The sequence below is a fragment of the Stenella coeruleoalba genome (assembly GCF_951394435.1).
Source record: "Stenella coeruleoalba genome assembly, chromosome: 10".
Classification (NCBI taxonomy): Eukaryota; Metazoa; Chordata; class Mammalia; order Artiodactyla; family Delphinidae; genus Stenella; species Stenella coeruleoalba.
Genome location: NC_137156.1, coordinates 33,355,538 through 33,377,110, shown reverse-complemented (window position 1 = coordinate 33,377,110; position 21,573 = coordinate 33,355,538). Strand labels below are relative to the sequence as shown.

Below are 21,573 nucleotides of genomic sequence, written 5' to 3'. Positions count from 1 at the left end.
TCAGCTGGACTAATTCAGAATCAAGACTGCTGGAAAGGACTTTTTGCCCCTTCACCATGTGTGCCTTCAACCTATGCTTGTGAAGATATCAACAACAGCTTTAAATGATGGTTTTCCATGCAAAGATGGATTTGGGCTCTCAAGTATCACTTGGGAATGTATATTTCATCTGAAAGTATATTTTAGAAAATGACCTCCAAATAATTTGCAGCATGAAAAATGTATCCATATTCTGGAAACTGAGAGAAGAATAAGAGTAAAACTTGGTGGTCAGCTTACTTATAAATCTGATAGATGGTGACAGTGCTCCTTGGTGGAAACTACCAGCAACTTCCTCATCTTCTTACTAAGGTCTGGGGGGTAATTTTTTTTTACAATATACAAGAATAGTCCTTCCATGTCACGAGACTATGTAATAAGACTAAAAACAGTTTAATCTTATGAATTCAGACAAATGCAAATGCTTACCTTTTTATAGAGGAGTCTTTCGGTTCCTCTATGAAGCTCAAGGTCACAGAATCAGAAGCCATGTTCTAGCCTCTTCCCAACTCCAAAACGATTGGGCTTTTTCTCTTCTTCTCCTGAGCTTTTGGAACAGGCAGAACTGTAAGATCTTTATTTCTAATCTCTTACTACCCCATACCCTCACCACCAAAAAAAGGGCAGCAATTACTAGTATCTTAGTGGGGATAAGAACCTGAGCACCATCTTTTGATAAAAAGCCACAAAGAGGGAAGGCTACAAACAAAGGCGGCACTGAATCTTCGCAGCTCTATAGGGGACATTTTATTTTCTACTTAGAAAGCATTTCCTTTGGAGAACTTTATCTTCCCCCACTGCACATTAATTCAACTTAGTCTAGATTCCTCTTTAGGGTAGACCCTGTCTTCCCAGGGTGAGCTTATGACCAGGGCCTGGTCTGGATACTTCATCCACCTGGTCACAGTAATTGTTCAGAGAGAGAAATGTGGCCCAAGTCACACTAATCAACATACTCCCTGAGATTTTTTTGGTGCTATAAGGAAAGATACACCTCATTTTCTAGACAGAGGCCTATAAGAACCATGGAAGCTTGAGCCTGCAGGTGCTAACTTGCATCTGAGTGGAGAGAAAATAAGAAGTTAAGCAGAGCTGAGGAAATGGGGAACAAAGAGTGCTGATGACATCTCTGACCTCCTGGATCTAATTCTGACTCGGTTTCCCAATTACCAAACCACAAATTACCACCTATTCATTTTTTTTCTTAAGCTTGTGTGAGTTTAGTTTCTGTTACAACCAAAAGAATCCTAATTAATACAATATGTATCTTTATACAGACAGAAGTGCTTCTTCTTGTGTTTAAGAATTACATCACGTTGTGTAAAGTTCTGAAACCGTAGGTAGTTTTATACACACATTTTCTTTTTTTTCAGTACGCGGGCCTCTCACTGTTGTGGCCTCTCCCATTGCGGAGCACAGGCTCCGGACACGCAGGCTCAGCGGCCATGGCTCACGGGCCCAGCCACTCCGCGGCACGTGGGATCTTCCCGGACCAGGGCACGAACCCACGTCCCCTGCATCGGCAGGCGGACTCTCAACCACTGCGCCACCAGGGAAGCCCAATATACACACATTTTCTTAATGCATGATTTTCAGGATAACGTTGTAAGAAAAAGACTAGAAAATAATATGTAAGAAATGGATCTTAGACAAGTAATCCAATTAAAAATGGGCAAAGGATTTGGACAGTTCTCCAAAGAAGATATACAAATGGCCAATAAGCACATGAAGAGATGCTTGACATCATTAGTCATTAAAGAAATGCAAATCAAAACCATAAGGAGATACCACTTCATACCCACTAGGATGGCTATAATTAAAAAAGAAAAACAGAAAATAACAAGTGTTGGAAAGATGTGGAAAAAATGAAACCCTCACATTCCTGGTAGGAATATAAAGTGGTACAGCTGCTGTGGAAAACAGTTTGTTTGACAGCTCCTCAAAAAGCAACATATTGTAATGTCACAGAAATGGCACCGCAGAGATCTCCAAGAATCAGTTCCTCCACTAAAGCTATCATTAAGCTGGCAAAAACTGACAGAATCAACTTTTTCAGAACTCTGGAATCTAATAAAAAACTTACAATGGAGTCCAACCAGTGGTGTGCTTAATGAAAAAAGCAGCTGCAAAATTTCAGTAACAAAGCATTGTAGCATTTTTGCTTACCCATCTAACATCCCCCATTCCGCAGCTTGGAGGTGGCCATTGGGACAGCAGCCCATATTCCTGGTGTGGCTTGCGGGTGCCAGGGGAAGATAATATGCACCTTGTTCTCAAAAGATTGTAGCTGTGAATCTTGCCCTGTCTAGCGGTTCCCTGAGGAATCTGTGCTGAGGCTGACCTTGTTTTGCCCCCCTCAAGCTGAAGCAGCTTTCAAAGCATCCATTGAAAGCATTTAAAGACATATACTACCAGTGGCTGCATACAGAAAGAAACAGCGAATGGAACAAGCATCAGACGGATCTAAAAGTCTGGAAAGGAGGAGTCTGAGGAGGAAGATACATGGGGAAATAAGAACTCTGAAGGGCTACCATGTGTATGGGGAAATCCAGCATGTAAAGTATATGCCCAGAGACAGATGAGAGTTCAGAAAAGACCTGAGAGGACCCTAGGCTTGCACCTTTGGCTGAACTTTGGGTTCCAGGCAGCCAGGAGGTGAAGGCCAAGGCAGAGTTTTAGGCAGATTGGCTTAGCATTAAAGTGGTGCCCCAGGTCAGTGTCTGCAAAGACCAAGAGAAGTGGGGTTTTTGTCTGTTTGTTTTTGTTCATTTTTTCATTCCAGGCATTTAAGGAAATCTCTGTCAGGTCACTGACTGCTGAGATACTGGAACAGAGATTTAAGGACCAAACACAAGCATACAGTCTTAGCAAAAATAGTTTGGAAAAGTCAGTAAACAAATGATGACTACAGACTTCAATAATCAACAACAGCAAAACTTGGGAGGGGGATCTGACTCCCAGATTGACACATCATAATATTCAAAATGTCCAGTTTTAAACAAAAAATCACAAGGTATAAAAAGAATAAAGTATTGTTCATTCACAGGAAAAAAGAATTTTATAGAAACCATCACCAAGGAAGCCCAGACACTGGACTTATTAGACAAATATTTTAAATCAAATATTGACATAATTGAAGGGGAAATAGACAGTTCTACGATAACAGTTGGAGATTCCAATACTCCAATAATGAATAGAACATCTAGACAGAAGTTCACTAAGGAAATAGACGACTTGAACAATACTAAATTAACTAGATCTAACAGACATACAGAATACTTTATCCCCAAACAGCAGAATACACAATCTTCTTAAGCTCACATAAAACATTCTCCAGGATAGATCATATGTTAGGCCACAAAACAAGTCTTTGTACATTTAAAAAGATTAAAATCACACAAAGGATCGTCTCCAGCCACAATGGAATAAAGCTAAAAATCAATAACAGGAGGAAAACTGGAAAATTCACAAAATGTGGAAATTAAACAACACACTCTTAAAGAACCAATGGGTCAAAGAAAGATTCAAGAGAGAAATTATAAAATTACTTTGAGATGTGTGAAAATAAAAACACAATATATCAAAATGTATGGGGTGCAGTGAAAACAGTGCTCAGAGGGAAACTATAGCTGTAAACATTTTTAAAAAGAAGATCTCAAATCAACAACCTAACTTTTACACCTTGAGGAACTAGAAAAAAACGGAGCTAACAAAAGCAAGTGAAAAGACAACCTACAGAATGGGAGAAAATATTTGAAAATACCTGGTAAAGATCTAGTATCTAGAATATATAAAGAATTCTTGGGGCTTCCCTGGTGGTGCAGTGGTTGAGAGTCCGCCTGCCGATGCAGGGGACACGGGTTCGTGCCCCGGTCTGGGAAGATCGCACGTGCCGTGGAGCGGCTTGGCCCATGAGCCATGGCTGCTGAGCCTGCGCGTCTGGAGCCTGTGCTCCGCAACGGGAGAGGCCACAACGGTGAGAGGCCCACGTACCGCAAAAAAAAAAAAAAAAAAAAAAAAAAGAATTCTTATAATTCTACAACAAAAAGGCAAACAACCCAATTAAAAAATGGAAAAGGACTTCACTAGACATTTTTCCAAAAAAGATACAAAATGGCCAAAAAGCACATGAAGAGATGCTCAATATCATTAGTCATCAGAACCACATTAGTAAATCAAAACCACAATGAAATATTGGGATGGTTATAATATATGAAAAAGGAAATTAAGTATTATGAATATGGAGAAACTGGAACCATCATACATTTTACTGGAAGGGATGTAAAATGATTCTGGTGCTGTGGAAAACAGTTTGGTGGTTCCTCAAAATGTTAAACATAGAATAACCATATGACTCAGAAATTCCACTTCTAGGTATATACTGAAAAGAACTGAAAACAAGTACTCAAACAAATACTTATGCATGAATGTTCATAGCATACTAGGCATAATATCCAAAAGGTGGAAACAACCCAAATGTCTATCAATGAATTAATGGATCAATAAATTGTGGTATACACAGACAATGGAATATTACTTAGCCATAAAAAGTAATGGAATACCTATACTTGCTATAGCACGGATGAACCTCAGAAACATTCTTCTAAGTGAAAGCAGATAGAAAAGGTCACTGATTGTATGACTCCATTTATAATGAAATATCCAGAATATGTAAATCCACAGAGACAGAAGGAAGACTGGTGATTGCCAGGGTCTGTGGGGAGGTAGGAATGGGAACTAACTGCATAAGGGACACAGGGTTTTATTTTGTGGTGGTGAAAATGTTTTACAACTAGACAAAGGTTTCGGTGGCACAACACTGTGAATGTACTAAATGCCACTGAACTGTTCACTTTAAAGTGGCTAACTTTATGTTATGTGAATTTCAGCTCCATAAAACAAAAACAAAAAGCACCTGAGATAGCAGTTATATTTCAGGAAAGTAGTGACTGCAAGAGAACAGGAGAGGGGCTTCAGGGCTGTTGGTCACATTCCATTTTTTGATTTGGGTGTTGGTTACCCGAAGTGTTACACAAACTGTTCACTGTGTGAAAAGTATTGAGCTTAACACTTGTGTGTGCTTTTGTTTTGTAATATGTACCTTATACTTTAATACAAAATTATATTTTTAAAAAAGTTAGAGTTGTCATGACCCAGTACATACCCAAGAGAATTGAAAAGTATGTCCACACAAATACTTGTACACAAATGTTCACAGCAGCATAATAGCAAAAAAGTGGAAATAATCCAAATGTTTACCAACCAATGGATAAACAAAATGTGTTTATATCTATACAGTGGAATATTATTCAACTACAAACAATGAAGTACTGATACATGGTACAACATGGATGAATCTTGAAAATGCTAAGTGAAAGAAGCCAAACACGAAAGACCACATATTATATGACCCCAGAATTGTCCAGAATAGGTAAATTCATAGAGACATAAAGCAGACTGATGATTGCTGGTGGCTTTGGGGTAATTGGGAATGTCTGCTAATTGCGGTTTTTAAGTGGGGTGATGGAAATATTCTGGAATTAGATAACAGTGATTGTTGCATAATCTTCAACACGATCTTCTTGTACACACTTTAAAATGATTAATCTTATGTGAAATTTAATGTTATATGAATTATATTTCAATAAAAAAGTAGATTTTAAATATTTAATCATTCATAATGTATGTGAACTCTAGCATATCAAATTTTAAAAGTCCAAGGGGAAAAATATTATTCTAAAAAATATTTCCTTTCCCTCTGCCCATGCCCTAGATCAGCACATCTCAAAGGTGGACTCCATTACTGAAGAAGGGAGGTGTAAGCAGCAAACCACAGGCTGGTAGGTAGGTGAGTCACATTTAGGAATAAAAGCTGTGACCAACACCCTTGATTGTCCCTGAGCAGAGGAATGTGGTAGCTGATGAGAAACAGATCTTGGACTGGAGCAAGGGAGAGAAAGTAGTGGTGACAAAGTGTTGGCAGCCCTGGCACCAGGCTGCTTTCCATTGCTTCATCCACAGTGTCATGCCTGAGGAATGAGTAGTCATTAACTGATATAAGCTCAGCAAAAAGAGGTCCTGAGATACTTTTTACCCCTTACTTCTTCCTTCTTATTCTATCGATGGCTTTGATTGTATATTATGCAGTTCTTTATATTTATAGTGTTATGAGTAGTCCCAAAAGTTACCCAAACCACAGATTTATTTGGGCAGTAAAGCAGACCTCCAGGACTCTAAAAGTGCCAGCATTTACAAATCAGAAATAAAACTAGGTTAACAGTTTTAAGGGTAAATTTGGAGTTGGGGCAGCTCAGATTTAAATAAATCTCAGAGTTTAAAGGACTTAAAGGTCAGGTTCTCATCCTCACTGTGTTCCCGAGCCCAGTTCCAAAGCACAAAAGGGCGTAAAAGAAACACCTACTGGCTTTTTAGATGAACAGAGAGTAAGGTGTTTCCTTGGTATTTTGAAATGCTTGCCTGTTTCTGTGTACCAAAAGTTCTACTGTGTGTAGAAGAGGTAGTAAGACTGAATGGAAACTGCAAGACAGCTGTCTTGAAGTCTGAAATCCCAGAATTTTTCAAACACATCCTTTGTGATTGTCCCCCCTTCCCTGAGACTCCTTTGTCTATTTATACCCCACTCCTCTAAGGACATACCCAATTTTTACCCTGATTCTTGTATGGACCAGGTAGGAAGGCTAAAGCCAAGATAGGAGATGTTCTACTAGCTGGGAGCATTGGGCTCAGGGCCCAGGGCCCAGGAGGGATGAGAAGATCTGAATTCCACAGCTTTAACGTGAGTATCGTGGCACAAAATGAGAGATGGAAGTTAGGAGATAATTTGAGATGAGGAGTGGAAAGTTTAAAATATACACCTTCTATGCCTATCCTCATCTTGTTCCTCCTCTACCGGTACAAAGATATAGACATACATAAATAACATATTCGCTCACCCAACTCACCATTTCCTGGCAGCTAAAATAACAGAGCCTTCTCCATAACCCATTCCTGCCCCAGCAACCATACCCACCTTCTGGAAGTCAGACCCTAGAGGTGACTGCCCATTGGCCCCAAGGGTACTCATCATTTCTGTGGCTTCTATCCCTGTCTCCCTGGGGCAAAAATGTCTTCTGCAGTCCTTCCTTCTAGAAATATGAAGACTTCTGCAATTGCTCCTGAAAAGAAAGGAAGATAGGTGGGTTAGAGTCGGTAAATGTCATCATAATCATCCTTATGTAGGTATACCGGCTATGGGAGGGCTGGATTGAACTTTAGGAGGGGCAAAGTATCGGAGAGATGAAAGAAAACAGTACCAGAATATGCTTGATTTAATTTTTTTGCTATCTTCTTCTACTGTAATGTAACTCTGTCTCTATATTTGGCCGCGCTGTGTGGCATGCGGGATCCTAGTTCCCCAACCAGGGATAGAACCCCTGCCCCCTGCAGTGGAAGCGCGGAGTCCTAACCCCTGGACCGCCAGGGAAGTCCCTCTGTCTCTTTTTTTACTCTGCTCTTTCACTTCTCTTAAACATGCTCATTTCCCTTGTTTTCTACAAAACACTTTTCTTGCCTGATGCTCCATGAGTGGAAGGAGTAAAAGCCTGTAAAGCTTTCAATCAATACATCTAGATACGAGTTATCTTCTGTCTTTCTGCATGCAACAAAGACTTTGTGGTATCTTTTGTGTACCTGCATTAAAGTAAGCTTTGTGAAGACAGGTATCTTGATTTATATAATGTCCAAGTGCTTGTACAGCATGAATGGAAATGCATAACCAGCTCCACAGAGGTAGGAGCCAGAGAAAGGGAAGAGGAGGAGAGGAAGATGAGTGGTATTCTTGAATGTATGTAACCTAGCCTTGATGGGAGTAGAGGAATTTAGGAAATCTTGAGGGAAAAGCAGCAAGACCTATTTGTAATAATGGAAAACTGATGTGAGGAGTGGAGACAGAGATGCACTGAGTGGGAAGAGACACAACTTTAAAAAAAACCACTGTTTTTTAATACATAAAAGTATACAGAAGAGAAAAAAAACCTGGTCTGTAATTCCACATCACCAGATAACCCCTACTGACATAAAAATTTCCTATATGTGTGTGTACATATTTTATGTGTATAAAATATTTGTATTTTATATAAAATGCATTTTCATGGTCTGAATATTCAAACAAAAAGGATAAAAAATAAAGAGTGAAAGCATCACTCCTTCCTCTTCCAAAGGCAAATTTTTCTGGTTAATTTTTTGGTTTCCTTCCAGAAATAAAACTGATGGCTTGATTTACAGTTTTGATGACATGACGAGGATGCTGGGCCATGAAAAGTTGAATTACTCCTTCAGCTACATCAGAGGGATTTGGGGTTTAATTTACTTCAACATGCCTATGAAATCTGGCTGGAAGGAGAAAGGGAGCCATCTGAAAATCAGAGTCCCCAAAGCCTTTTACTGCTAACTCTAAAGTCAGTGTACCCCTACCCTTCCTATCCTGTTTTTCTTCTAGGAGCTTCAGGGGCAATGTGTCCCCCTCCTGGCCTGGCACCACTATTCCAAATGCTGTTGAAATGAAGGGGCCACAGGCAGCCTTGATATGCACTCACTGCTATAGACAGTGCCTTGTATACAAAGATCTAGGACAGAAGCAAGAGGACAGTTGGCTTCTGCAGTATTAAGCACCCAGCAAATACAATCAGCAATTTACAGCTTTTACTCACTTATAAATTGCTAAGTATTCACAGTTAATTAAAAAAATAGCTACTATTACCACACTGATTCTTTTAATGAATTTTTATTGAGCACTCTTAATGTGCCAGGCAACAGTGCACTGTGAATACAATGATGAAAAAACAGTAAGCAAAGACAGACTTCCTGCTTTCGAGAGTTTATAATCTAGTTGGGGGGGGATGGGTGGGAAGGACGCACATATTAATCAAAGAAACACATAAATGTAAAAGTACAACCACATTAAGTGCTACAATGAAAATGCACATGGTCCTTTGAAAGTGTATAAGGGTTTTTTCGTTAAAAATTAGACATTATTGTAAAATTAAACTCTAAAAGAAGAAATGTGCTCACAATCCCAAACTATTTTCATTTGTCCATATTCTCACAGAATTGTCAATGAATGAAGAGCTTGCTTAGGTTCTCATCCCGGGCTTGGTAGGTAAGCGCTGTGAAAGTGAGAACCAGGGCTTTGGAATATGTATTTTCTAAAAACCCCACCTCACTTAGTTCCATAATTTATATGCTGTCTCCATGATCCCACCTCCAGCTTTTTTTTTTTTATAACACACTTAATGTCCCTACTGGATTCCTGTATCCTATACATCCAAACCCCCCATTCCCACTTCCCCATTCTTTTTCAGTCCCTTAACCTGGCAGTCTGATAAATGGACATATGCTCTGGCATGCTTTACTACCAAAACATTAGCTAACTTTTTGACTTGTTTTAGAGAGATGGAGTGGCATAGCGTAAAATGGGTATACTTAGCAGAAAGGTCACTAAGAGTATTATGTGTCCTGAAGCTAGCTGTGAAGAAAGAGGTTTATAAAGCAAGAGGCCTCCATTCACAAAGCCAAGGGGAAGTTTTAGGGGGTTATCTACATAACTTAGGTAAAACTTGGTGTTTGCCTAAATTTAAAACTAACTGCTGATCACCTGTTCTCACAATTGAGGGAGTCAAATAAAAACTGCTTCTGATGTTTGCAGAAATTTAAACCATAGTTATATGACACCAAAGGCCACATGAGAAGATTAGGGCCCACTCTTTGCATGTGCCTTTGTCTCCTAAGACGAAAATTTATTCAGCACTGTGATAGTACTGAATAAAAAGAAACAGGCCCTACCTCTAGGCGCTGGCAACTGGATTAGAGTTCTGCCCTTCCTTTCACATGGCTTCTCTAGATAGGCTCCAAAACCTGATCCCACTGATCAAAGAGGAAGCTAGCAACACTTCCCGCCCAAACTACAGAATCCTAAAAGCTCTCCCTCTGCTGGTTCAAGGCAAATATGAAGAACACTGTTGCTTCAACTCTTAGAAGTGGGCATTATTCTAGAAAAAGCCTAAGATGGGTAGGTGCCTTTGAGTTATCAAGAGAGTACAAGAGGAGCGGCTCTAAGTACTCCAGGCCCAGTTACTTGAATTAGTTCTGCCCTTCCTAGATTTTGCCTCTTTTCCCTTCTCCACCCTTCTCAAGTGGCCCTCTCCTAACCTAGAGAGTAAGATTCTGACTCCTTCTGAAACAGAGTGAGTTTAGGACTGAGATCTGGATAGGATTAACCCCTCTCCATGCTTACCCTAAACCCACCCATCTCTCCCCAAAGGGAGGTGGAACTTACTAAGTGAACAGGCCTGAAAATGAGTAATAACTGGCATTTTAAAACTCTTTTATGTTCTCTAAATTCCTGTAGATAGGCTCCTAGAATGGAGAGGGAGTAGTTCTCTGGAGAAACAAATATATCTCTGAAGCTCACCTGGGTTTACGTTCTGCTAAAGGGCATCTTCTGAGTCTGTCTATGGTTTCCAGGTCAGAAAGATGCATTGAACTCAGGCTTCAGCCTAAAAAGCAGACCTAAGAAGACTGCTCAGGATGGCCTGACCCTGTACACATTTGGTGTGAGATGGAGATAATGATCCTCCATATTAAAGAAAAAAAAAAAACCCTATGGCACAGTGAGGCAAAGTAACTTGTCTAAAACCACAGCAAGGCAAATGGCCGAGGAACATCCAAGGACCTAACTATTCCAAATCTGTGCCCTTTCCACAAGATGAAGAAGGGAGGCCTGTACAACTTCTAAACTTCTAAATTAGTCAAGAAAAATAGCCTCCTCGCACTCAACCTAGGGATTCTGTAGCTCTGCACACAAGGAAACAGGAAAACTAGAGTTCTTAGGAAAAAAGATCAGCAACTTTGCATTATGTTTGAGGAGTGGGAGAACAAGACTCTGAAGCCTCTGTTGAGCCAGGTTATGAATTGCTGACAACAAGGGTATCAAGAGGAAACTGGGGCAGAGATTAGAAATATAAGGACCAAGCTCCCTGATCCCAAGAGCACCCTCAGCAAGAACATGAGTATTCTTGGGGAGCTCAGTTCCCAGAGGAGCATCGGGAGAGCCAACATAAGGGTATATACAAAACTTCACAATAGAAAGATGCCAAAACCAGACCACTGGTGCCTACTCACTACCCAACCAGGAAGCACTGGGGCACAGACTATATAAGCTAACAAAAGTAGCCCTAACAACTGGGGAAAGAAGGGTGGGAGGGGGAGACAGGCAATAGGGCAGCAGCATTGTTCTAGTTTCCCTGTGGAGTTCAAATGTGTGTGGTTTCAAAACAAAAATCCAGAAAGAAACATGAGATTAATGCATTTATTCCAAGTAATTAATACATTAAAAATAAAGTTAAACTTGTCCAAGCCACTCATAAATCTTTAATCTTTTGAACAAAATGTACAACCCAAAACATCACACTATGGTGGAAATAACTTGGGAAAGGGAGAGGCAGAGGAAGAAATACATATGAGTGTGGGAAGAGAAAATGAGTCCAATCCCAAAGCAAGTTTCAGATCTTCTACCTCTTTAGAACAGAAATGGCTGCTAAACAATTTCACACAAAGTGTCAGTGGATCACAATACAGTGAACAAAGGCCATTTCGAAAATAAAACTGACCCAAAAAGCATATCTGCTCCTGGCACTGAGGCATGAATAAGCCTTACCGATTTGTCGTCTTCGAAAAGTGAGCCTGCTAGATTTTCTTCCACGTTTACTGAGGCCATTTCCAAACAGGTTTGTGGATTAGCAGGACCATCTCAAGCAAAGGCAACAGAATGAGGGAAGTGTGGGGGGTTGACATGCCACAAGGAAGTAAACAGTAAACAAAAGAGCTACTCACGCTGCATTTCAAACAATGTTAAGGCAGGCCCATCCAAATGGAAGCCTAAGAGATGAACAATCCTTCCTTCAGCAGTAGTTTTCCATTTCAGCAGGTTTTCTTGTGTTTCTCCCAGAGATCCATCAGCTGCCCAAAAAATTGGGTGGGAATACAACACAGCAATTGGAGAAGTCAGCTCTGTCTCCCTCCTCCCCCACATTCCAGAAATGGCAGAGTCAAAGCCAAAATACAATCAAAGCACACTATATGGTGAGCCAGATAGACATTTGATTTTAATGACAAAGTAGAAGAAAATAAATTGGCAAAAATAATAATAATAATAATTAACAGAAAATACTTTTTTACAGATATGTATAGAAATTATGATTGATTTGTCTGGTATCTTAAGGAAAACGGAAAAAAGGAAAGGAGGTAAATTTTTTAGCTTCCACGAACATTTACTCTAAGATGCTGACTGCATCTCTTGATGTAGGTTCCAGATGAGAGAGCCAACTAGTCCTGGATCATCTGGGCACCTGATTTCTAGAAGCCAATTTGATTCATCCACAAGTAGCTCTGAATTTGTATTCTCAGTTGTGAACACTGGATTCTGTGTGGTCCTGGATGTCATCAACTGCAGCTTCTTGTGCAGCTATTTCCTGAGGGACTGTATTGCCTCCAACTACCTGCTCCCTTGTATGGGACCCTGAAGCCATAGATTTTACCATATTCAAAGGGCTGTCATTGTACTCAGCTACTTGAGGAATTGCTACCTCCGTGACGGATGCATTCGGTATTTCTAACTGTAGTGGTCCCATCTCCAGGGAACTACACTCAGGAGGGTCACTTGGCTCAGAGAGAGGAGAACATATCTTCTCTTTTTGAACTCCAGATGTCCGTGTGACAAAGTCAACAAGGTCCGGAAGGCAAGGAGATGGCCCAAGGCCTAAAGGATTAATTGTTTCTGATTCCAATCTGAGTGAATCTTGTTTCTCTAACTGAGAAGTTTCTTCTATTTCCTCAGGCATCATTCCTCCTGCTAACAGGTCAAGGGCCTGGTGTGTTCCCTCTAGGCTCCCCAAGCCAAGGCCAACATTTCCTATAGAAAGTCCAGTTTTCAAAATGTTAGGAGTGATCCTCCCAGTTCCGGGATTAGATGAGTTTTGTTCACCCTCTGCTCCGAAGTTAAGCACCAGGGTTTTGGGAGAATCTAATGGAAACTCAGAAAAGGATGGTATTGGTTCAAAGTCAGGGAGAGTGGAGGGATTACTTCCTATAGGTGACACAGAATTCTCTTCACGTACTTTCTGAGACAGGGCAGTTGCGGATCTATGTGCTGGGTCTACCCGAGTATTGCAGAAATCAACACCTATATCCCCCAGGTTCCCCAGGGCAGCAAGCTCTTCTACTTTTAAGTTTGTAACTTCAAAGTTTTCTAAGGTCTTGCTTTCTATTGTCAGTGTTAGTTCTGGATGGACATCTCGAAGATCCAGGGCTTCTGCTTTGGGTTTCTCTGGGCTCTCCCAGGTCTCTGGCTTCTTGTTCTCATCCCAAACAGTCAGTTCATAGATCATTTTACCCTGAAACTCTTTTGATCGTTCTCTCTTCAGTTTAAGGCTTCTGTACCTAGAGGCTCTAGAAGCTGATCCTGGAGCTGAATTTTCTAGCCACTCCTCACTAGCAGTTGAAACTCCTTGCTCCTGTTCACTATCTTTCAAACACATATCTGATCTGGCTGGGGACTGAAGGAGCAATTCTGGGGCAGAAATTTTCACAGGTATATCTTGTGGGTTCTGGAGTAAAGACCTAGCTTCTGACGGAAATGAGTCTATTTTTGCCTTTGTGGAAGAGAGCGCCTGTGCGTTCAATTCAGTCACTACTTTACTTTGAGTTTTACTTCCTGTTATCAATTTCTTGGACTGTTTAGCCTTTTTGTCAGTCATTTGCATGTTGGGCTGTTCTACTTCTCCTTCCCACATGTATCTGTTCCCATGGTTCAAATTAGAATCCTCTACACGATTGGGCCCAACATTGGTATCTGTTCCCTCTCCCACTGTCCTCTCAGAGAGCTTCACTCCCCCTTCTTTTAGTTCAGCGCTTGTCTCTACTTCACTTTTTCCACAATCCTTAGATTGGTGGAGCTCTTGGCTTTCCTCATCCTGGTTACTAGATTCCACAAGGTGGGTTTCTAACAGCTTCTGAGATTCCATGGTATGACAGTGTACATGTGACAGCTCAGGGGCTGGCTTGACACCTGGTGGCCCAGGGTCTCCCAGGTCAAGTTCAATTTTCCCCTCTGGAGATACATCCCTATTAGCATCACTCTGGAAGGAACTAGAAGTCCACATGGCCAAAGTCTCTGTCTTTGGGGTAACAGTCTCATAAGGCCTGTTTTGGCACAACCTTGTCAGAGGCTGTAAGAAGCCATAGCTGCTGCCTCTGCTTTTTGAGTCTACATTTTCTACCACCGACCATTTCCCTAGGGACACCAGAGGTTTTGAAATGGGCTTTTCAGGGCTGCTGACTAAAGGAGCAGAGACCAAATTTCTATCTGGAGGCAACTCCTCTTGGGATGCACTGCTGTTCAAAGTAGAAGTGGAAGAGATGTCTGAACTTTCAGCTCTATTTTCCCCATTAGCCAATGGACCACCACTCAGCTTAGTCTCAGGGGCCCCTTTTCCACCACTACTGTAGAATATGTCATACAGATCCTTAGCATTGGCTGTGGCTAAGCATGAATTTCGCTTTTCCAATTTTTTGGCTTGTTCACTGAACACACTTGAGAGGGGAGGTGGAGGACGCACTAACACAGAGAATAGGGTCTGGTCCCGGTCACTCTCACTCACCCCAGGAGCCGTCTCATCAGAAGGAATGGCAGCTGGCTGTGCTGAGGCCATGATGGCTACCGGTAATACTGGGTTCAAAATGTTAGGACCCAGGAAGCCAGGGCTGACAGTGTGAGATATAGTTGGGTTTGATTTTACTGGAGCCAAAATAGCATTTGCTTGAGCAGGAGATGGGGCAGCTGGATGAGGTATAACTGGGGGTGGTGGAGGTGGCGGTGGAGGTGGTGGCGGTGGAGGTGGTAGCATTTGTTCAGGTACATGTGATGGCTCATTCTTTTCAGCCAGCACCATTTTTTCCTCTGGAGACCCTTTTAGAATCACCTCTTCCCCTCCAAATGCTTTAGAGATGATGTCGGGAGGCAAGAGGAGATCAGCTGAAGACTCTTTAACCACTGGCAGAGGCTTAGCAGTGGTTCCAGAGGACTTGATGGATAGAAAGGTGTTAAGAGGAGCTGGCTTGCTTACTGTGGCTGAACTTGACTTGCGGAGGACTGTGGATGGGATAGGCAGGTTGGGTCGGATCTTAGTCTGGGTTGAAGTTGTCACTACAGGCATCCAAGGGCTTGTATGTGCAACAACAGTTTTCCCAGAGAGTTTGATTTTGATGGGCTTTGCCTTCCCAGCTTCAGCTCTGCCATCCTCTTTGTCCTTACTATTTTCCACAGTCTCTTCTTTGGGAATACTTGGGGCCACTGAACTTTTTTCCTCCTCTTTTTCTGGCTTCTTCCAGCTGAATTTCCCAAAAGAGGAAGATGTTGGTGGTTCTTTCTTTACTTCTTCTTTTAATTGGAGTTTGATGCTAGCCTTCCTTTTATTTTCAGCCTTTTCAGGGGAGTTCCCACCTTCAGACACTTGGTCCTCTAATTCCTCAGACACCCTGTCATCCTCCTTTACTTCCTTCATGATCTTTGCCTTTTTTTCTTTCTTCTCTTCCTTTGGTTTCTCACTGAGTTTGCGCTTTAGCTCACTCTGCCGTCGCCGTTCTGTCTCTAGGACCACAGCCAAGCCAGCTTGGCGGTCCAGATTCCGCCGCTCCTCATACAATGGGTTTTCAACCACATATTTCTAGGAAGAGAAAAGATAAAGGCTCAATAACTGGTCAAAATACTATAAGAGAGAAAAGTTGGCCCTACCACTGTTAGAATTCATTTAGTGGAAATCCTCAGAGTCATCTTCCTCAAGGATAAATGGTTCTCTCAGGTCAGCATTGCTTACTAGGATTGAGGAGAACATCCCAGTGATTATATGGAATTTGAAATATTAATGACTTTTTCTGCCTCTGAGTTTGTTTGACAACATCAAAAGGATTACTGCAGAAAGTAGGAAACTCCATAAGCTACTACAAAGACCAACCTTATATTTCTCATTGTGTTGATAACCCTTCACATGTTGCTCTCCAGAAATTGGATCCCCCAAAAATTCCTCACAGAGCTGGCAGTAATATCCAGTGATGGGAATCAGAAACTCAGAGCCTGGAAGAAGTGGAAGAAAGTCAAGAAAATAAGTCATTTCTACCCAAGATGACAGAAACCAAAGGAAATCCCACTTCCCTTTTGTAGTAAAATGGTTAATGGTATAGAGGACCTTACTCACTTTCAAGTCAGGAGCATTTAGATGAATCCCAGTGGTATGTCTTCCCAACTTAAAGCTTGTACTCAGGACCTCTACCCCTTCTACGTTTTGGGAACACTAACTGGTTAATTCAGGAGTTTTCTGTGCCAGACTCAATTCTGTTGCTGATTCTCCTCAAACTCCAACTAGCACTAAGCATCTTAGGAGATTTAAAAATTATACTCCCAAATAGCCCAGTACTATTGGTATGAGGATCTCTCATGTTGGTATTAATTACTTAAGAATCTATCTTCTACAGATGTAAAGGATGTAGCAGCACTGACTACTTATAAAGGTAAGAAATTAAGAAGTTTAAAGACAAAGAAACTTTCTATTTCTCAACTTAGCCCCTAATAACAACTATTCAAAAATATTTTATAGTTCTTAGTTGAAAAGGCAGTCATATTGCACCTCTGACTGTTCTTTTTTACCTAGATTTCAAATAAATAAGATTTTGGTGCATAAGCCAGTGACGAAGAAAGCCGTACTTTAGTCTATATGCTGCCAAAGCAAGCACAAAGGAAGTTATATTTTTCAGTGGAATGTGTATGTTTAACATCTGTTAGATTTTTAGCCATATGGGTAGAGATCATTCTTGTCTTATAGCTCTCTTTATTTCTTTAGGAACTAGTTTTGCATATAGAAGGCAATCTTACAGCTTTGTTAGAAGTAATGGTTATGTCTCACTCTATGCTGCTTCCTTGTACCTTAGTTCAAGGATACCTCTTCCCTGACTGAATGTAAGGAAACCACAGAAAAGGCAGGGAGGAAACACACCTTTTGCAGGAACAGTTATCTTGTCAATGCGCTTTACAGCATCTTGCTTGGCTTCACTCTGGGTCTTTGAAGCCCAAGGTCTGTTGTAGGGATCCAGTGTCTATTTGCAAGAGGCAGAGGTGCTCACACACAGCACTAAAAACTCAATGACCCACTTCTCTCTCTTTCTCTCCCCCACACCAGGGGGACAAGAAGCCCCCAGCTAACCACCCCCACCCACTCTGCCAACTGTTTAAACGGAAATCACCTGTGGAAAAGGTAAACATATGTTAGAGCAAGTACTAGCAATGGATAAAATGAAACAAATAATCAGGTACTCAAGGAATCAAAAGAGGCAGAAGCCTCACTTACACTTGTCATGGTGTTTAGTTACAGGCAGGTCCCCTGGACTGAGCCCTGGGGATGGTGTCTCCTTTGTTGGTATCTCTTGGCTCTTCAGATTGGGGCTCCTGCCCATATGAGAATGTTTCATTTTCCAGCTTTGTAATGCAGATGGGGGTATAGGAGTTTGAGGGGAAGGAGGGCAAGAATGGAAATAACAGAGGGCAGGATACCTACCTGTGTGTGCTTCTTATTGTGCATATGAGTGAAGAAGTCAAACATGGTCCCACAGATGGTGTTGCAGTCTTTGCACCAGTGATTGCCAGCATCATAATACTCATAGGTAGCAATGGGCTGATCAGACTGCTTAGCAGCTGGCTGGGGGCTCTCGGCAGGCTTGGGGCTCTTAGTGTGGGAATTCTCATTGTTTACCTTTGATTCCTAGAGGGGGAAAAACCTGCACTAAGAAGGAATTCAAAGTAGTCTAGATCTGTCTTCTCTCAGAAAAAGCAAATAGCCTACCACAATAACAGAAATAGGACCATATGACCATATTTCCAGTGCCTAAAACTGCACAAACTAGGAATAACCCCATGAGAAATCTTCCTGCAAGGCTCAAACAGAACTAATTAGATTCCATAGTGCCATGTCATCGTGGAGAATAAATCATAATGGCAATATATTTACTTATATATCCTAAAATATCTAGAAGAATACTCAAGATTATGGAAACACTGGTTGCCTCTGGGAAGGGGTAATACAGAACAGAAATGGATAGGAGTCTTTTACCGTATACCCTTTGGTAGATGTTAAATGTGCTACCTATGCGATTAAATACATTAAATTTATCAACTGTAATGACAACTAGGGAGGGAAGAAAAACCAAAATGGAAAAGGTAACTGACAGATTAAGCAAGTGCAAAAAACAGATGATAGTGAACTCTCTTATCACAGACACATCCTGATACAGATAACTAGAGAGTAAGGCTGGCATAGACAAAGGGGATAGTCATCTATGTGGGATGACTTAAAAGGATCTGGGTAAAATATTTCTACCTGCCTAAAGTATCACCATTAGAATTTAACACCTTTGAGTTAACATGAATCCTCTTTTAAAACATATCAACTCCCCAACATTAAGTATCAATAATAAACACTTTAAGGCTTCCCTGGTGGCACAGTGGTTAAGAGTCTGCCTGCCAATACAGGGGACACGGGTTCGAGCCCTGGTCCGGGAGGATCCCACATGCCGCGGAGCAGCTAGGCCCGTGCGCCACAGCTGCTGAGCCTGCACTCTAGAGCCTGTGAGCCACAACTACTGGGCCTTGTGTGCCGCAACTACTGAAGCCCACACATCTAGGGCCCGTGCTCGGCAACAAGAGAAGCCACCGCAATGAGAAGCCCGCACACCTCAACTAGAGAAGGCCTGCGCATAGCAACAAAGACCCAATGCAGCCAAAAAATAAATAAATAAATAAATAAATTTAAAAAATACTTTAATATGAAATCATTTGTCAGCAAGCTGGGAACAAGATAATTCAGGAAATGAGAATTTCCCCAATAACACTGGGGAGTGAGGCACAGACAAACGGTAAATTTTGGAACACAGAGAAGGTAAGTATGAATGAGGTTCCACAGTAGACAAGATCAGGGAACTGGGCATTCTGAATACTGGCTGGTGGGGAGAGGAAGACAATATGGAGAAAGGGAAACAATTAAGACTTCAAAGATAATCTTCCCCTATTAGAGTCCTATTCAAGAGTCACTAAAGAGATCGCACCCAGCAGGTAAGGGATGGGCACATGCATACACTGCTGGTGAGTACTAACGGGCACCATCTTTCCAGAAGATAACCTAGGAATACATATTACATACCTCAAAATTCTTTATACCCTTGACCCAGCAATTCTACTCCTTGACATTTATCCTTAGAAAATTATGTCAAACTACAGGTGATTTCGTTGGTTAAATAAATTTTGGTATCCATACAACAACAAAAATAAGGTCACTAAAAATGATATTATAAAAGTCTATTTATTGACATGGAAAGATGTTCATGATAGACTAGGAAAGTAAGTAACAAAATACATCTGAATAATCAATACAGATATGTAAATAGGCACAGAATGTCAAATGTCACCTTATCCAAAAGACTTTCCCTAACTACTCTATATCCCTTATCCTGTTTTCTTTTTTTTAGGCACTTGTCATTACCTAACCTGCACTTGTTTACTTATTGACTATCTTCTCCCATTTCATTAGAATAAGGACCTTGTCTATATAGTTCCCTGCTATACTTCCCATACCTACAACAGTGTCTGGCACTTTTTTGGAGATCAAGAAATATTTGTTAAATGAACGAACGGACGAACGGAATTTGGAATAATAAACACCAAGGTATTAGTAACAATTGTGTCTAGGTGAACGGAACTGTGGAATTGTGTGTATGTGTTTATTTTTATGAAATGACCTATTCAAGAGAAAGAAAATCTCAAACCAACTATGCATTTTAAAAAGAGGCAGGGCTTCCCTGGCGGCCCAGTGGTTGGGAGTCCGCCTGCCGATGCAGGGGACACGGGTTCGTGCCCCGGTCCAGGAAGATCCCACATGCCATGGAGCGGCTGGGCCCGTGAGCCACGGCCGCTGAGCCTGCACATCCGGAGCCTGTGCTCCGCAGCGGGAGAGGCCACAACAGTGAGAAGCCCGCGTACCGCAAAAAATAAATAAATAAATAATAAAATAAAAAGAGGCAAAGAAAGAAGAAATACCAAGGACAGGTAGGAAACAGAGCTTGTAAAGAGAATATTCCTTACTGCTGAAATGAAAATCCAATTGCAACATATCCTTGTTAGCTTCAGAGAGCATGAAGGCTCACTCAAGTCAAGATGATAGATTATCATGGGGTTGGTGCATAAATGGAACCCCAAACAACGTGTAAGTCAGCTACAAAGGGTCGGAACTTTCAAGCTCTTCTCCCATCAAAGGCCCTGAACTCAGTGATCCTGATATAAGAATACAGTCTTACCTGGTTGAGAAAGAGAACTCTCCCAGGAAGACATGAAAAAATTAGAGCTTGGCTGACAGAGAATACAGAATATCTTCTTCTCTAACCCCCAACATTAACTGACCATCTACTATGTACTAGATATACCAGATGCCATGGGACACACAAAAATAAATAAGTTATATTCTGTTATTCTCAAGAAGCTCTCATTTAGTGGAAGACACAGGCATGAGAACAGGCATGATTTTTTTTTTTTTTTTTTTTTTTTGCGCTACGCGGGCCTCTCACTGTTGTGGCCTCTCCTGTTGCGGAGCACAGGCTCTGGACGTGCAGGCTCAGTGGCCATGGCTCACGGGCCCATCATGTGGGATTTTCCCGGACCGGGGCACGAACCCGTGTCCCCTGCATCTGCAGGCGGACGCTCAACCACTGCGCCACCAGGGAAGCCCCCAGGCATGACCTTAATCATGTTTTCAATAAGACAGAATGAAATAAATCTTATAAAGAAACAAAGTAACATACTACGGGAGTGCTAAAAAAGGGCTGACTCAATCTGTATGGAATTCAGGAATTCTTCACGGAGGTGGTAGTATTCAAGTTGGACCTTAGTGGATGAGTAGGGTTGGGAGACAGGCTAAGAAGATTATTAATGCAAAATTAGAGAGGCACAATAGCATAAGGCACATCTGGAAAAGTGCAAGCATTCTAAGGTGGCAGGAGTATAAAGTGTAGTGTCATATTTCTTGAGCACTACCCATTTGCTACATGCCAGGCACTGAGCTATGTACTGGGGACTATATAGGAGAATGAGACAGATATGGTCCCTGATCCCTTGAACCTTAAAATCTAATTGGGGGACACATGTAATTATATAATTACAACTGCCATAAACGCTAAGAAGGAAAATGTCAGGTATTATGATAGTGTATATCAGGCAAATTTAACAACCTGGAAAATGAAGGAAGGGAGTCAGGGAAATAATTTAATCTGCGATCTGAAGATGAATATGAGTTAGTTAGAAGACAGGATAAGAAGAGTGGGTTTCACATGGTAACCAGAAGGAGGAGAAGACACAAAGACATTAATGATGAAACATTTAAGGAATGA

At 41.4% G+C, this 21,573-nt stretch overlaps 1 protein-coding gene across 9 annotated transcripts in view; it reads right to left on the bottom strand.

The window, feature by feature from the left end:
- Nucleotides 1-418: 418 nt before the first annotated feature.
- ZNF318 (zinc finger protein 318) overlaps nt 419-21,573 on the bottom strand; it is a 38,970-nt gene continuing 17,815 nt past the window's right edge. Inside the window, exons 7-12 of one of the 9 annotated variants that reach the window (XR_013830060.1) lie at nt 17,700-17,903; nt 17,142-17,241; nt 16,107-16,225; nt 11,929-15,818; nt 7,070-7,214; nt 419-586 (exon numbers count right to left, since the gene is read on the bottom strand). Coding sequence is in view for 4 of the 9 variants with exons in the window: in XM_079933249.1 (XP_079789375.1) it covers nt 12,498-15,818; nt 16,107-16,225; nt 17,142-17,241; nt 17,700-17,903 (3,744 nt within the window). In the remaining 5 variants the exon portion in view is untranslated. Of the gene's footprint in view, nt 587-5,987; nt 7,215-8,479; nt 15,819-16,106; nt 16,226-17,141; nt 17,904-21,573 lie in introns of those variants that run through there. The other 8 variants (XR_013830061.1, XM_079933249.1, XM_079933250.1 and 5 more) reach the window with 8 other exon arrangements.